Source organism: Psammomys obesus, unplaced genomic scaffold (assembly GCF_907164565.1).
Source record: "Psammomys obesus unplaced genomic scaffold, mPsaObe1.curated_primary_1811, whole genome shotgun sequence".
Classification (NCBI taxonomy): domain Eukaryota; kingdom Metazoa; phylum Chordata; class Mammalia; order Rodentia; family Muridae; genus Psammomys; species Psammomys obesus.
In genome coordinates, this window is record NW_026590767.1 from 8,465,533 (window position 1) to 8,483,374 (window position 17,842).

General features: G+C 43.8%; 1 protein-coding gene across 1 annotated transcript in view; it reads left to right on the forward strand.

The window, feature by feature from the left end:
* Window positions 1–6,306: 6,306 nt before the first annotated feature.
* Glrx3 (glutaredoxin 3) overlaps window positions 6,307–17,842 on the forward strand; it is a 30,028-nt gene continuing 18,492 nt past the window's right edge. The window contains exons 1-2 of the mRNA XM_055608903.1: window positions 6,307–6,455; window positions 13,360–13,468. Coding sequence (XP_055464878.1) covers window positions 6,358–6,455; window positions 13,360–13,468 — 207 coding nt within the window. The 5' untranslated portion in view covers window positions 6,307–6,357. The remainder of the gene's footprint in view (window positions 6,456–13,359; window positions 13,469–17,842) is intronic.

Below are 17,842 nucleotides of genomic sequence, written 5' to 3' on the forward strand. Positions count from 1 at the left end.
CCTCTCTCCAGCCCTTATCCTGTTTGCTTTTTTTTTTTTTTTTTTTTTTTTTTTAGAAAAGGTCTCATGTTACTCACCCTGGCCTCAAACTGCTGATCCTTGTACCTGACAGCTGCCACCACAGGCCAGGGCTCTCTTGCCTGGTACTTGTTTTTTGTTTTGTTGAAGAAGGAACTCTGTCAGTAGTGGTTTTACAGAACAAACCCACAGAAAACCTCCTGGCCATTGAAGTCCAGGGTGGGGCTCCGGGCTGGAGAGCTTCCCATGGGAACGCTCTGTGGGTGAAGCAGGTCCAGACACCTTCCGCGTGCTCAGGTCATCTGATGACATTGCCTCCTTGAGCTTCCACACGGCCTTCAGCCAAGGCTGCCCTGCTCCAGAGGCCATGGAGTCGCATGAGGGCTAAGAACCACACATTCCTGCCCGCTCTGCCCACCAGACTCCCAGGGAGCTCAGGATGAATAGGGATTCAAATGACAACAATTAATGGTAGCAAATGATCAGTACTCTTTGGGCCTGATGGCACCAGCCTGAAATGCTAGGTACCCAGGAGGCAGAGGCAAGGGGATTGTGGTTTCAGTGCCACCCTGGGCAACTTGGTAAGGCCTATCTCACAAGGTAAGATGGCTGCATTTGTAGCTCTGTGATGGGTGTTTGCCTAGGATCCTGAAGCTGTGGATTCCAGCCCTAGGATTGAAAAATAGAAAGAAAAAGAAAGTCATTGTTTCTTTTCTTGCACCCAAGAGAAACATCTCTTGTTTATCAGGGAGTAAGCCCTTGTGAGTGTAGTGGGTGTTTGAAGAATATGGCTGAGCTCATGGACTTAGTTCAGTCTCAGTGGATCTGATTACCAGGCTATGATGGTGTCTCTGCCTAGAGAATCAGTCAGTGACTCACTGGTTGGCCTGAAGATACAGGATATCTTCCTTGTAAAGGGAAGAGAGCCTGTGTGCTCAGGTAACTGTCTAGGATCTTATCTGGAAGTCTGATAGAGATGTGAACTTTTTGAGCTACCTAGCCTGAGTCTGTCTGATTAGAGCTTCTTAGCTTTGTAAGATATTATTTCCAGCTCCACAGGCTGTGTTAGTTTGAGTTTTGCTGTTATGGTAAATACACGAGAGAGAGGGAGAGAAAATCCATGCAGGAAAGATTGATTTTGGCTTTTGGCTTCAGGTTGCAGTATGCGGTTCACTGGGGCCAGTGCTCTAAGGCCTGTGGTGAGGCAATGAATCGTGGTAGAGGTAGGGTCATGGCAGAGCATAACAGCTCGCCTTGTAGCAACCAGCAAGAAAGGAACAGGGATAGGGTATGTCTTTCCAGGGTGTGTCCCACTGAACACTCCCCCTTCTAGCCTCTACCTCTCAGTAATACATCATATTTGGAATCCATGAAGGGGATTGAAATATCAACCAATTCTCAAAGCCAATTCTCAAACAGGCCATCAAGTCTCCAAAAACAGAGCTTTTGGAAAACTCCTGGTTTAAGCTTTTGGGAACTCCTGGTTCCTTAGATAAGAAACAAAAATTAAAGCTGGCACACACCTTTAATTCCAGAACTTATGAGGCAGAGGCAGGTAGATCTCTGAGTCTGAGGCCAGCCTGGTCTGGAACAAAGTGAGTTCCAGAACAGCCAGGTCTATGTAGAGAAATCCTGTCTTGAAAAACCAAAATAGATGATAGATAGATAGATAGATAGATAGATAGATAGATAGATAGACAGATAGATAATAAAAAAGAAACAGGATTTACAAATAAGAACAGAACATAAACCCTTAATAGAGTTGGAGAACAATATGTCTGCGCATATTGTTTATATGTAAAATATTTTGACTCAGAAAAGGCAGAATACACAACCACATATGAATACATGGTGTTCTATATGCTCAGACCAATGTAGTGTCCTGAACTACGTGTCTGGGATGGTCACTTGGGTATGGAAAATAATTATGTGTGTGGAAATGTGCATGTCAGTGACTATGCAAAGAATTCTTCCTTCTCTCACCCCTCCCAACCCTGTGCTGGCAATGCCTTCAAACGCACAGTCCAGACCTGTTAACATTCATAAGATCACAAGTACTTAGCTGATTGCAATGAGAAGGGCTGGGGAAGATATTAAAACTTCATAGGTCAAGAAAAGGCAGGAAGTACAACAAGAACCAGCAGAGCCCTGGAGCCATTTGTGGTGCTTCTTCCTGGGCTGTCTAGGTTGACTAAAGAACCCACTCAACGGGGTCTGGAGAGATGGCTCAGTGGTTAAGAGCACTGTCTGCCCTTCCAAAGGTCATGAGTTCAATTCCGAGCAACCACATGGTAGCTCACAACCATCTATAATGTGAACTAATTCCCTCTTCTGCAAATAAAATAAATAAATTTCTAAAAAAAAGAACCCACTCTGGGGAGGAGGCTGATGTCACCTGCAGCTTGGAAACTGACTCTATACCTCCCAGCTCCTTCTGGGCCTGGGTAGAGAGAAAAGATGGGCATTCAGGCTGTGGATGAAAGAATTGTAGACACATTCAAAACAAGCTTAAAGTGGTTTTAACCGAAGAATCTTTGGGAACTGCAGCCGCTGGGTTAAGTTTGCTGAGCTGCGTTCTCACTAATGGATTCTTCCTGAGCCGGCCTTCTGGGATCTGATCATTCCACCCTCTCCGTACCAACCCCAATGTTCAACACACACTCCTGGAGGAGGATACGCCCGCTCATCCAGCCCGTTTTACCTTCTTAGGGGAAACCAGATTATGTAGAGCCATCAGACAGCGCCTGCTCCTGAAAAGAAATGGAACACATTTTATTGGCACAGCCAAGATGAAGTATGTCTTGAAATCTGTTTTACAAATAAACTCGCTCATAAATTGTCCATTCGCTGCTCAGAAACCTTTTTTTTTTTTTTCCTGTTCGAGGTTGAGGAGCTGTCAGAGGTCCCTAATAAACACCGAGTCTTATTTAGTTTACTGGATATGTAATTCTTCTTTTCTTTGGAAATAATTATTTTTCAAGCAAGTGCAGCAGAAATATAACCAATAAACATCTGGCTATGACAGCATAAACAACCTTTATAGCAAGCCCATACATTGAGTGCGCCAATAAAAGCACCTCTGGTAAGAAGGGAGCGAGGAAATTGGCTGTCTTGTCCCCAGATGGAGCTCCTCCTCCTGAGGGTACAAAGACTGCTCACAGTCACTTTCCATTTCTGTGCTACAGAAATGTCTATCAGAGTGGCAGGCAGACAGTCCGACTGCCCGAGTGCCTGTGGGTTAAGGAGGAGTCTGGCCTCATGGTCCAACGTATCTACGTGCTTTGGTGAAACCTGCCTCTCAAGGTCCATTGTGGGCAGCTCTTTTCAGTGCCATTGTGGGGTAGGAGGACCTCAGCCTTCGGCCACCCTCATTACTAGTTCAGGCCAGCTGTCACACAAGGTATAGATGGCTATACCTGCGCACGGAACAAGGACAGCCTCCTTTAGGAGACTTCCACCTCAGGATTCTTTCTGTTCAGGGCTGGGTTAACCTGGTCTTTCCCTCTCCAGGACTATGGAAGAGGGAGATTTATTCAGGCCCTTCCCTGCTAAGAGCCCAGACTGCTCTCATTGTGCCCAAACTGTGTGGGCCGCATTGGGGGAGGGGGGACGCGGGGGTGGCAAAACCCTGCTGGGCCAAGTGCGCTCTAGGCTCCTCCTGGAGAGCTGTGTGTTGCAAGCCCTCAGCAGACTTGCAGGGCTCATTGGGGCTCATTTATGCTTTTATGGTAGTGCAGAAGATGTTATCACAGCTTGAGAACTGAAATTAAAATATGTATCCTTCAGGTGAAAGCCTGTACTAACAGCTTTACCGCAGCTCTGCGGGGGGCCCCATTAATCTCGCACCAGTGAAATTCCTAAGGAAATTAATTCCCTCCAGTTGGGGTTATTCTCAACTGGTCTTTGGGGGCGGAGTAATTGGAATTTAAGAGTCTCTCTTAAAAGAAGGGAAACCTTGGCCATTTTACTTGAGCGGCAGCCCTTTTCAGTGCCATGCTTTCTGTTCCTCCATGTTTCTCCCTTCTCTAGGTAGGCTTTACAGATTTCTACCCATGGGAGAGAGTTTGGCTTTCAGGCTTATTTCAGCCGTCTAGATATGGTCCTCTGCAGAATGGCTTGTTTGTGGCCTCCCAGTCCTGGCACTGTACATGCTGAGTAAGACTTGGCCGTAGGTATGCATGACAAATCATTAAAAGCTTGTGGTTAAAATATTACCTTGGCTGTTTAGGAGCATTAAGTATCAGCTGTCACTGTCCAGCCCAGTGAAATTATCCCTTGCTGCCCTCCCCTCCCCCAAGTTTACAACACAGTTGAGGGCTGGGAGAGAGGTTAGTGGTTACGGGGCTTAGTGCTTGCCTTGTGAGCATGAGGACCTACGTTTCACGCCCAGAAGCCACTTGAAAAAAGCTGGCTGTGGTGGTGGGCTTGTAATCCCAGTGCTGGGGACAGAGATGGGGAGACACCCATCTAGATGCCTCGGGCTCACTGACTTGCCCAGCCTGGAGAGCTGTAGGTCAGTGAGACTCCGTCCCAAAACACAAGGTGGACAGCTCCTGAGGGACTACAGACAAGGCTGTCCTCCACATGAATGTGTACATACATGCACATACACACACAGACACACATCACAGAGTTGACTTGCAGACATGAGATGGAGTTCCTTGGCCTCCTCCACTGAAGCTTTAGCCCCCCTCCCCATCCTGTTTCTACAACATGGTTTTCTCCTTTCTAGAATATTTTACTTCCAAAGAGTTCTCTAAGGTTTTTGTTTTCAGTCAATCAATCTTTTATTGAAAATATGTAGATTCATACACGTACACATTTAGTATGAAAAGAGAAATGCTGGGTCTGGGGACACATGCCTGTAATCCTAGTACTTAGGAGGTGAAGGCAGGAGGATCAGGAGATCCCAGCAAACCTTGGCTACATAGCAAATTGGAGGTCAGCCTGGTCTACTTGAGAATGTATTTCAATAACAACAATAATAGTTTGATGTTTATGAATATAATAAATTATTATTATTATACAACCCTAAAGTTTGGAAGGTAGAAAAAAAGAGGATTATCAAGACCAGCCTTGGCTTCGTAGTGAGCTCTAGGTCATCATGGGCTACATGAGAACTTGTTTCAAAATAAAGGCCGGGGGGGGGGGGGGGCAGGATACAGGGATACTGTGTGCATTGTCTCTCAATGGTAAAATCTTGTAAACCTGTAATACAATATTATAACCAGGGTGTTAATGTCTCTTGTGACTCTGCTGTCTTTCTGAGGTTTCTGTGGCTTTACTGGTACTTGCGTATGTTTGTTTCTTTACAGTCTGAGGTTTGGGTTTCTACCATCCCAGCCGAGAAGCAAAGCGATTTGCCCTGTTGCATTTGGAGTACTGTGATTTACATTTTCAGTAGCTGTATTTTTCAAGGTGTGCTGTTTGTAATCACAGGAGCAGGGCTGCCAATAGGAAACAGGAGTGAGGAAACAGCGACTCTCCCGTGTAATTCAAAATGGCCAGCGAACAAAATTTTCCTTTTAGAAGAAAATTGAATTTTCAGTATATCCAAAAGAAAATACTTCACCTTGTAATCTGCTACTGTTACTCTGGCTACCTGGAGCTTACTGCACAGCCCAGGCTGGACTCAAACTTAGGGAACTCTTTCTGTCTTAGCGTGGGAAAGGGTGTGGAGAAGATACCGCCGCCGGAGAGTCGCTGCCCAGCCAGGGAAGGCTTCAGGGAAGTAAGAGTGGAGGCTGGGCCTGCGTGGGAAGGTGCAGGAACTCTAAAAAGGAGCCTAATGGTACTTAGAGGCAACGGGGGCGGCCATTTAGGCCTTGCTGTGCCTGGGTAACAGGTGTCACAGGGCTGTACTGAGGATTGATTCTGGGGTTCAGAGGGCACCTCCAGAGGTGTTCCTAGGTCCTCCAAGACTGAGGTACAAAGTGAGGGTTGTCAGACACTGCTGCCTCTTATTCTTTACGCAGTTTCATGGGAGAGTTCAGCTTGGAAATGTTCTAATCTGACTTCACTTTGATTTAAAACAGACACACACTTATACCCCTTGCTAGTGTAGGCTTATGAGCTCCAGGGAAGGTTCCGAGCCACAACAGCCAGGGGCCAAGAGCTAGTTAGCACAAGAGGGAGGCTCCACCCCTACCCAACGCAGCGCCCTAGGTAGGACTCAGGGCCTCCCGGCTCCCCCTACCCCCGGCCCGAGGGCGTGGTCTAGTGAACCAGGGGGTGTGGCCCGAACACAAGGGCGTGGCTTCCCGTGCGCAGCCTCCTCGCGAGTCCATTCCGCCCTATCGAGCCTCCGGCGCTCGACTCCTAGTGTCTGGCGGCGGCAGCATGGCGGCGGGGGCGGCTGAGGCAGCCAAGGGGACCTCGGTAGTGGCGGAGGTCGGCTCGGCCCAGCAGTTTGAGGAACAACTACGCCTCAAAGACAAGTACGCGGGGCGGCGAGAGGGTCGGGCGGCCGGAGGGCGTCGGGCCGGGGCCTGGGGGTCCGGAGGCGGTCCCCGAACGCGGCACGTCCGGAGCCGAGCTCGCGGCCCAACGGTGGCTCTGCTTGGGCCTTGGCGGGACCCTCACCGGGGAGGATGGGGAAGCGCAGCGCGGCGGCCCCGGAGACCCGCACATGGCGCCTCCTGAAGGAAGCCTGGGCTGGCGACCGGCCTGCAGGCCCAAGCTGGAGTCCGGGGCTTTCCTGAATCGCCAGTTGGCCTAGGGAGCGTCCGCTGCGGCCCAGTGCACGAGCGTCTCGGTTTTGGACGAGACATCCAGAGGCCAGCCCGGGGTATGCTCAGGAAACGACCGCTTCGGAGAAGGCGTGCGCGTGGCTCCTTGAGATGCTGCCCGGCCTGGGGCTGCAGAGGACTGAGGGGCTCCCAGGGTCGGCTGGCTGGCTGGGATCCCCCAACCTCTCCTCAGCCCCTTATCTGCCAGTAACCCTGGGGCAGGATTCGTAACTCACCCTCGGCTTCCTCCTGGGCGAATGGGCTGGTGTCCCCAGGCTTGTGATGGTTCCGTTAAAGTGCTACAGTGGTTGGCGTGCCGGGAGCTCTCTCCCCTAATGTGCGGCCTTGCCGTCTTCACCGAGCAGAGTGGGCAGGTGGGAGAGTGAGTGGCTGATAACGGCATGGAGGAGAATTAAAATAGCTCTTTCAGAGGCAGGCGATGTATCTAGTCCTTAATATACAAGAAGCCCTTAGTTTAAGCTTTAGTACCGAAAATAAAACAAAACCAAACCCTTTCAGTTCTTTCGCATTTCAGGTTTACCTGGAACTGTTTTTTTGTTTGTTTCTGTTCTTTTCAAAGAAGAGGAAAAGGGAGAATGACATTTACTCCTTGGTAGAGGCCGGGGTTCTTATGGATCCAGCCAGAGGCCGAAGCATTGTGGAGGACACCGCAGATGGCCTCATGGAATGATGAAGGCTTGTGTTGACATGTCCTGGAAAGTTTGAACTTAAAATATGTCAGCTGAGAAGATTCTTTTATGTGTGTCTTTTCACATACTTAGCTTGCTTTTGTGTTTCATTGTTTTAAATAGGACTTAGTGGGCAAAGGTTAACATGGCATTTGTTCTGCAAGTTCAAGGCCAGCTTGGTCTTCATATTGAGTTTCAGGCTAGCCAGAGGTATATAGGAAGACCCTGTTTCAAAAGACCAAGAAACATTCATTCCTCCCCAGGGGTGGGGGAGGGGGAGAGCCCAAAACAAGAACAGCAACAACCCAGACTCATTTGCATGTATTCTTGTCACTGGTGTGTGCCTGAGATGACTCAGGTGACAATGTTCCCATCTGTGGTAAGTGACTGACTGGTCTGAAGGGGCATCTTGGACATTGCTGTCTGGCACCCAGGGGGAGAGCTGTTTTCTATGGTGGATACAGAAGCCAGTAAATACTACATAGCACTTGTAGGAAATGATAGCACACACACAATCATTTCCACACCAGTGGTATTCAGTTCTAAAACTTGTTGTGGGTTGAAATACACTCTTTTGTTTTATTGGTTTTTTTTTTTAATTTTATGTGTGTTACTGTTTTGCTGGCATGTGTCTGTGCACCATATGCACGCAGTGCCCTCAGAAGCCACAAGAGGGCACTGGCTCTGGGTCTGTTGTGAGCTAAGAATGGAACCCAGGTTTTCTGGAAGACCAATCAGTGCTCTTAATCATTGAGTCATTTCTCCAGCCCAGAAATTGACTTCTTATATTAAAGTCATCTAATCTGATGTGTATGTAATTACTGAAATCTTAGCTCCTGCCTATGTAGTAGTGGTGGGAGATGGGTAGTGGTCTCAGAGTTTTGGCCCATTTGTAAACCTCTTAGCGTCCGGAATATGATAGTGCTTAGTAAGTGCTAGTAAAATTTGCAGATGAATAACTGAGTAGTGGAACACTCTAACAGAACAACAAATGGTTTTTGTGCTCTAATTGTTTCATTGATGGAGAACTGAGACTCTTTATGTCTGCTAAAATACTCAGATATTTTGGGATGCAGTGCTGCTCAGTGGTAGGGTGCATGTTCAAGGCTCTAGGCTTGAGCACCAGTGCAGGGGGTAAGGGAGTCATGTTAGTTTTTCTTTCAACCTGATCTTTCTGTAAATGTTGTCCTTACTGCATTGAGCATATTGGCCTGTCCATTACGAGGGAGAGACTGGTTACAGACCAAACAGATGTCATCTGTTATTATATGCTTATAATTGGCATCACATCTTAAATGGAAAATAAGAGCTAGTCATGTAAGTATAAGACTATCTTGGGCAATAAAACATAACACATTAAACTTATGCAGTGATATTATTGGAACACATTTTTTGTTTGATCTTTCTAATATCCCAGGATGTAACTTATTATTGTTTATAGATGTGTGTTCAAAGAATTCAAAGCCATGTTAATGCCACTAGAACAAAACTCATCTCTGTGTGCAGTTTCTTTTTCCTCCTTGTCTTCTTTTTGAAGCCAGGACATGTAATGGAGGTTTTCCTGGAACTCAAGATGTAGCTGAGGATGACCTTGAGCTCCTGATCCTTCTGCCTCTGCTGTCTTTGAGTGCTGAGACTACAGGCAGGCATCGTCACATCTAGCTTTCCTCTCGTTTTTTCACATTGGGCTCCTACTGGTAACAAAGCCTGGTTATGTGTTTTATTTATTTTCTTTAACTTTGCTGGGATTGAGCCCAGGGCCTCAAGCATATCAGACTCTACCACTGACCTACATCTTTATCCACTTATTGTAATTTTTAAAAACAACCCAATATTATGAACTACAGTTGTCAACAATTGTAATTGACAGTTTACTTATGTCATTAAAAATTCTTTGCAAATTTGATTTTTAATGTATTTTTAAAATTTTAAAAATATTCTAAAGTATTTTGTTGTAGCCATTTAAAAGCTATTGTTAGATAATAGGTTTTTTGTTTGTTTGTTATTTTTCTGTAGTAGTTGGAAGATATCCACCTTCCTAAATCTTTATGGTTTCTCCAGGCTTTCTCTGTGTAAAGCCCTACTGTCCTGGACTCTTCGTAGACCAGTCTAGCCTTGAACTCACAGAGATCCACCTTCCTCTGTCTCCTAAGCGCAGGGGTAAAAGGCGTACGCCAATATGCCTGGCTAGTCTGTGTATTTTTATAATTTTTAGAATAAATACCATGGGTATGGACTTTCTGAAAGGTCTTGGTTTTAGTTTCTGCCAGCAGGGTAAGAACATACTTTCACTTCCTTTAGAAATTCTTTCTAACTGAAAAATGCACCCCACCTTTCAGAGCTATAGTATTGTTCATGTGCAGCAATAGAGTAGTGGTTTTAGTTGCCTTGGAAGCAGGCTCTTGAAGTCCTGGAGCTCCTCCAACTGCTGAGAAGTCAGTATGGCTCAGCCTTGTTCTTAGACTTTTTGTGTATGCATTTGCACAGTGCCTACCCTGCGTGCATTCCTTTCTTTGGCTCCCTTTTTCCTTCTTTGATGGTTAGCAGTGATTTTTACTTTGGCAGGAGCTACATTCACTAGGAGATCTGTCTATGAGCTTTTGAGAGGGGTCTAGACTGGGTTAATTAAGATGGGAAGACTCACCCTGAATGTTTGTGGTACCCTTCCACCTGCCTCTGCTTCCCAGGTTCTGGGATTAAAGAAGTGCACTACCATGCCGGCTAAGTTTTTTGTTTTGTTTTCCTTTTCAGAATAAGTCCTTTAAGTTTCTTTGTCAGGTGTTCTGCTACTGCACACCTGGACCAGTTGCTGATAATGCCTCCCCATCTCCTTTAGAGGATTTTATCTGTGCTGTGTGATTCCTCCCACTGCCCATCAAGATACCTTAGTTCTGTGAAGCCAAGTCAGAATTTACCTCATCGAGGCCCTGTTACAACTTTCCTCACTTTTTGAGTCATGAATGAAGTGATGCCAGTTTCACAGTCTTTGGGATATTATGTTTTCAAACAGTTTACCTAAGGTCTTTCTGTAGGAGATGATCATGACCATGCCTGTTGTCAGTTTCTGTCACATTCTCTAAACAAATGAATTAGGTTGTATTTGTTCATAGGCTGTCATGCTCATGGAAGAGTGCGGGTGTGTGGTAATAGTCAATACTTTCAATCTAGACATGTTCTCAATATAAGATACAGCTACCTTGATTTAATCATGCTAGAATGAAAATTTCATGATAGTATTAAGTGAGTGTAGCCGGTCTTTTCTCTTGTGCTACTGCTGACAGTTCACTATGAACTGTCTTAGGTATTATGATATTCTTTTAATCTAGCATTTTTGGCTTGTTTTCCAGACTTGTCGATGTGGTTGTATGTATATCGCTAGAGAAGTTATTATTATTATGTTTTTGGATTTTTTTTTCTGTTAATGGTTTTTGGGGACAAGGTTTCTCTGTGTAGCCTTGGCTGTCCTGGAACTCAGAGATCCGTCTGCCTCTGCCAGGATCCTGAGTGCTGGGATAAAGGCATGCACCACCACTGCCTGGCTCCCAGCCCCTCCATCCCCCTTTAATAGTTGAGTTGTGTTTCATTGTTGGAGCATTTCGGTGTTCCTTGACAAAGTCTTGTTGATTTGCTTTTCTTCTTGCCACAGTTAAACCTTGGGGCATCTCTTTGATTCTCTGCAGGGCTGGGGTGTGTGGCCAGGGCATTGCACAGTGTTATGAGGGATGGTTTCTGTGTTCTCTAGGCTAGAACTCAGTTCAGTTCAGTTCCCAGATAACTTTGAGGAGGACTGAAAAATGTTGTCTAGCTGAATACCTGAGGGAGAGACAACATTGCTTGATAGAGCAGTTGTTATCAGCTGACACCCAAGTACCCACTCTTCAAAGATCTTAGGTGGAGCCTCCTATTTGCCTTTTGTATTCTCTTAGATGGCTTTCTCTTCATCATTTCTAACTAGTTAGTCCTTGTCTTTGTGTTTCCCCAACCCCCATTTTTGAGGTGGCCCAGGATGGCCTTGAACTCACTGTGTATCCATTCTGGCTCTGGATGCTTGATCATTCTTGTGTCTCAGCCTCTGGAATCCTGGGGTTGAAGCGTCACACTGGGCATCCATTTTTGTTTCAGTGTATGACCTAGCTTTATACTTGAGCAAAACCAGGACTTCCAGTACATAAGTCCTCCCCATTCCTGCTTCTTCTTTTTTTATATTTGTTTATTTTGTATACAATGTTCTGTTTGCATGTACACTTGCACACCTCTTCTTGTAAATCACTTAATCTGTTCTTAATTCTTTGGCTTTGGACTAGAAGAGAGACTGTTCTCTTTCCTCTAGCTTCCTTTCCTAACTCCTTGGAAATCTTGCTCTTATAGTTACCTCAGATTTTCAACTCTCCATCTGCACTGCCATTGTCCCTGCACCATATAAGCATCTGGGGATTGATTTCTTGGACTGGAGTTAAGCTGGGCCTCATGCCTTTGGATTGCTCTGTGCAGTCCATATTTCTTGAAGTGGATTGTTATGGTGGCCACTCCCAGACAGCTCCCTGTGCTGCTGGGGGCTCCTGCTTCTTTTAGCAATTGGCATCATTTATAGTTTGTTGCTACCTTTAATGGTTGTAACTCCTTCCTTCTTGCCATTCCCTTGACTTCTGCCAGGCTCTGGTTTTAAAACTCCTGAAGCCATGCCTCTTCTCTCTTTTCCACCATCTGGCCTGACTTGATGTTGATGAGACCAGAGACACTGACCCCCATTCTCCTTTGTCTCCACTGTGACATAGTTGGCTCTGTATTTCTTGTTCCTAGATCCGTAGAGAACCAGGGTTCTCTCTGTGCTTGAGCACTGGTACTAACACTCTAGTAGACTTCCTTTCTTGCCATCAGTGCCTAAGCCAGAACTTCCAGAACTTGTAGTCAACCTTAGATTGTGGTGTGTCATCTTTCCTGCCCCTTCTGCTGTAACCTTCCTCATGCCTTTGTGTGTGTTATGAGAGCTTTTGTGGTGAGTAGGGTCCCACTTCTCATTTTTTTTTTTAAAGATTTATTTTAATTTATGTGGGTATCTATGTGAGTACATGTAGGCCAGAACTTTGGAACTGGTTTCAGACGTTTGTGAACTGTGACATTCATGAGTGATGGGATTTGAACTTTGGTCCTTGAGATAGAGCAGCAGCACTCCTCACACTAAGCCATCTCTCCGGCCCCTTTATCATTTCTTATTACATTCCTTGCTTATAGGTAAATATGTTTGAGTCTTTTTTCCACATAACACATTGCTATGTGTTTTTTCCCTCCACCTTGGAGGAGGCTTTTATTTTAATTTAGAATTCTGTAAATTCAAGTTTCACTTTAATTTGAGGTGGTTTCAAAGGTCTTTGTGAAGGTAGTTTTGTATGACAATAACTAAGATTGGTAACATTAAGGTGTCTAGGAAGTTACCAGTCTAATGGCTCCACTGTTAGTTTCTTTGGAGATGCTCAGAGGGTCCTCTGGCAACATAACTGCAAAGGGCATCTGTGAGCCGTGAGCTCAGCCTTGCTTTCTTCTGGCTTGCCTTTACTGAGAAGACTTTTGTTCTTCAAAGGTCAAATTTGTACCCTTAGCCACAGTACTATGTGAGAGTAGTAGTGTGTCTACAACCGTTTCTCAGCAGTAGCTCGCTTGTAAGGAATACAGCCTTCACTTTCATCATGGGTCTGAAAAATATACTTGACGTGTGTGTTAGTTAAGATGGATGGACATTTAGAACCACTTACTGGGGCGGAATCTTGATTTAAGAAATTCCATTTACTTGAATATTCATCAAAAAGAGTCTGAAGACTGGAAGTGATTCTGCCCAGTACAAGTGAGGTTTCCTAGATAGGAGAATTTGATCTATACCAATATTTGCTTCCAGGATTATTATAATAAAAATGTTTATTGATTTACAGGTCGCTCCTCGTGGTCCATTTCTGGGCACCATGGGCTCCACAGTGTGTTCAGATGAATGATGTCATGGCAGAGTTAGCTAAAGAACACCCTCAAGTTTCATTTGCGAAGGTACTATAAATTTTCAGTCCTATGTCTTTTATTTCTGACTTATAAGATAGATTAGATTTTATAATGTAAAGGAAGAAGCTGTGAAATTCTAAATGCTTGAACTTTGTGTTGAATTGTTATATTGGCAGCAAGTTATTTTGACAGATCTTTTAATATTGCATTTCTCACATAGTATAAAAATCGCTACAGAATGTGCAAAGGACAGAAATGTTTGATAGCAAAAGCAGATCAGAGAACTCCCCGGATAATTTTGGCTTGATAGTAGTTAATTAAGACTTCATTGAAAAGGTAGCTATATTGTGGAAAATGATTCTAGAAAGTATATATATAAACAGGTTGCAAAGGGTCAGTGGTTAACTCTGCCCTTCCTCTATATACTGAGCTGCCCCCCCACCTTCAATTGGTTCCTACATTTCCTGATGTCTTTTGAGAGACTGGGCTCTAAGAGGAAGCTGCTGACTGTGCCTAGAGGTTAGCAGATTTGCTTTTACACTTGTAATCTTAGTCATTCAGGAGGTAATATTGATTGAGGCTTAAAAAAGGAGTAAAATATATATTGAGAACAATGAATTATTGGGAAAGAAGGGATACTCTGTATTCACAAGTCTTAATTCTTGGAGTTTATTTATTTACTTTGAGACAGGGTCTCAAAGCACAGGCCAACCTCAAGATCTCAGTTTTCTTGCCTCCCAGGTGCTGGGATTAGAGGCTTGTGCCACTGTGTTCCAATGCTGAATCTTTAGGATTTAAAACCAAACTCAAAACCTTGTTTATAAAACTACAAATTATGAGTTCAAAATACATGTTGACAAATATACCCATATATGGGATTAAAAACCATATAAAGTGCTGGGTGTTTGTAGGTCATATTTCTGACACTTAATTTCTTCATTTCTTTGCATAGTAGGTGATTCCATTTGTATAGACAGCATGTTTGTGCTTTGAATAGGTATTGTGTTCCGATGGCTCAAAATGCCGAGCAGTATAGCAGGGCGGACATTGAGAAGGTTCACTCCTTATCTTCCCTGCCAACCCTTTGTCCTTTTCCATAAGTAACCAGTTATATTAATTTTGTATGAATTCGCGCAGTGTTTCTTTATGCAGATAGAGCAAATATGAATATAATAGGTAGCTTTTTAAAATTTAAGGACTTATTTAAAATTCTGATGAAATGCATAATGTAACCTTAGAAGGTAACCCTAAAATGTCCAATATAAATAATAGAAGGGGGCATTAAAACTGCATGTTTGGTCAGTGATAAAAGATAATGACTACAAGTGAAATGAATGATTAAACACTTCAGTCATAGAATTAGTCAGGATGATGGTAATTGTCTCATGTCTGCTTTCATACGTATAGTGTTACTGGTTTAGGTAACACGCTGTTCTTAGCTGCCATCTGAATGATTTATTTAAAGCGACTATAGAATTGCTTCTCACATTGGTACCAGACTTGGCAGTGAGATTTTAAGTTGTTCAAGTGCTTAAGTGTTGCAGTGAGCCAAGACTTGGAGGTGTGTGGTGTTACTTGGATTGTCAGGGATAGCTGAGCCTGACTGCACCTGCTGTTTAAAGGGATGAGTGCAGTGCTTTTGTTAATTAGGACTTCTGAAAACTTTTGGAATAAGGCTAATGTTCTACCCCATCAGTGCCTTTTTTATTTTTTCTTTTTGAGCTGGGAGTCTCACTGTGTTGCCCAGGCTGGTCTCAACTCTTGGACTCAAACCAGCCTTCTGCATCAGCCTTTTGTAGGTGGCACCTCAATATGTCCTACTACACCTACTTTTATTTGCTTTCTTAAAAAGATGTTTTTAGTTTGTCTTTTTTTCTTTTGTTTTGTTTTTCTAAGATAAGGTTTTTCTGTGTACACCTGGCTGTTCTGGAACAACTCTGTAGACCAGGCTGGCCTTAAACTCAGATTGGCCTGCCTCTTGCCTCCCGAGTGCTGGGGTTAGGTATGTGCCATCTCTGCCTGGCATTTTTGACCTGTGAAACAAAGTGATTGTTCCTTTCTTTGGTGATAGATTCACAGAGTCATTTAAATAAGTGATCTTTTAAAAAATCTATTTTTTTTTTGGTTGATGCAAAGTAAATTATTATTAGTAGTAATATTTTGAAGCAGAGCCTTATATATCCTAGACTAGCTTGGAATTTACTATGTAGCTATGGATGACTTTGAGATTTTGATCCTCCTGCTTCTAGCTCATGAGTGATGAGATCATAGTGGGTGCCATCATGCCCTATGTATATGCTGCTGGGGACCAAGCCAGGGCTTCTTGCATGCTAGGCCAGCACTCTACCAACTGAGCTTCACCCCCAGCCTAGTAGGTGATAATTGAGTAAGTTGTTCTAAATGCGTTGTAACTACCAAGAACTTAGTTTTCTAATTTATAAGATACTGGCTCAGATAAATCAACCACACATTTCTGTTAAGAGTTTTGAAGCTTGTTCCCATCAGACTGAAAGCTGAGCTTTCACATTCTCTAGTGAGGTCTTTGTTCCCTGACTTGTGATGGGACTGTACTAGTGCTACCTCTCTAATGGGCTAGGCTCTTCCCTGCCTCAATTGCTGCCTTATCTAGTTGGATCCTGACACTTGGGTCCTTCTGTAGGCTCTCACATCTCTGAGAATGTTGAGGAAACACTTGAGTTACTTCCGTTGTTTAATGCCTTCCAAAAAGAGTCAGGCTTACTCAGAATAGAGTGAACTAGCTAATTGAATTATTAGGTGCTGTTTCCTTTCAAAATATAGTCAGGTCTCTACCTAAAATGGAAGTACACTTTGTTGATCTGTGGATGTGGATGGGTGGGTGGAAGAATGAATTTAAGATCTTCTGCCTCAGCTTCTTGGGTGCTGTTACCATGCCATTGGGAATACATATTTGTCAGTTTGGTAGAATCTTTCAGAATATGATGTTTGGAAGGGAGAGAAAGGAGAAAGAAGGCTTTGTCAATGATGAAAAGGTTGGGAAAAAATCAGATCCAGTTTGTAGAAAACCTATCCTCCCCTTCTACATTTCTCGTTTGCCGCGTGTCATATAGTTGCTTTCTTGTTGCGTTGATAAAATACTCTGACAGAAACGACTTAAGAGAGAAAGGTTTATTTAGCTTGTAATTTCAGGTCTATCTTAGCAGGGGTCTGCTGGAGAAACTTGAAGCAGCTGCTTACATTTACATTCATATTCAAAATAGAGCAAGAATGATGCATGCTAATGTTTGGCTCTCTTTTCACTGGCATAGCCCAGGGTCCCCTGCCTAGGGATTGATGGCCCCAACATTGGGTAGGCCTTTCCATCTTAGTGTAATTAAGGTAATTAGAATAGTTTCCTCACAGTCATGCTCAGAAGCCAATCTCTCATTTGTTTCATAGTTTTGTCAAGCTGAGAGTTGACACTGACCATTACTAACAATTTCATTTCAGTTTAAACTCTCTATAAGATTACTGTCAGTTATTTGTGGAGAGTTTTATGATGTTGCTCTAGTCAGTATTATTTCATTGTATAGTGTAGCAGTTCTCACCCTGTGGGTCGCAAGCCCTTTCCTTGCGAATGGCCTTTTCACAGGGGTTGCCTAAGACTATTGGGAAACATAGATATTTACATTATGATTCATAACAGTAGCAAAATGACATGAAGTATCAGCAAACATAATTTTATGGTTGGGGGCCACTACAACATGAGGAACTGTATTAAATGATTACAGTGTTAGGAAGGTTGAGAACCAGTGGTGTAGTGGCTGCTGTGGTGTCAGGATATGGAAGAGTTATGAAGTTACATCACTGTACTCTGCACCCTCTTCACTATCCCTTATTGTGTGGGTTCTGCTACTAAGTTACATTAAGCTCTATTGTAGGAACCTTCAGGGCTAGAGAGATGGCTCAGCAGTTAAGAACACTGGATATTCTTGCCAGGGACCTGTATCCAGTTTCCAGCACCCATATTGTGGCTCATAACTGCCTGTAATTCCAGTTCCAGCGCATCTGACTCCTTCCTCTGACCTGTGGGCACCAGGCAAACACACAGTGCTCATATATATATATGCAGGCAAGGACTCATACACATATGATAAAAAAACAAAAACATAAATCTTAAAAAAAAAAAAAAGGTTTCTTTAACATCTGATTTATTCCTGCTCTGAAATAGGCAAGTGTCTTAAAGATACAGTTTGTTCTGCTTAGTTTCCAGATGTCTGCATAATTGTTCTGTATAAAATAATTGAGATGACAGTGCTGGCTATTGCCAGAAGTATATGAATTAGTTTGCTAAATACCAGGCATTATCTAGCTTACAGTAACTTGTTTTTTAACTAAATCTCAATTGTTTGATTTTACCAGTGAAAAGTCAGGAGCCAGATGCTGGGGTGAAAGCCTGCTAGA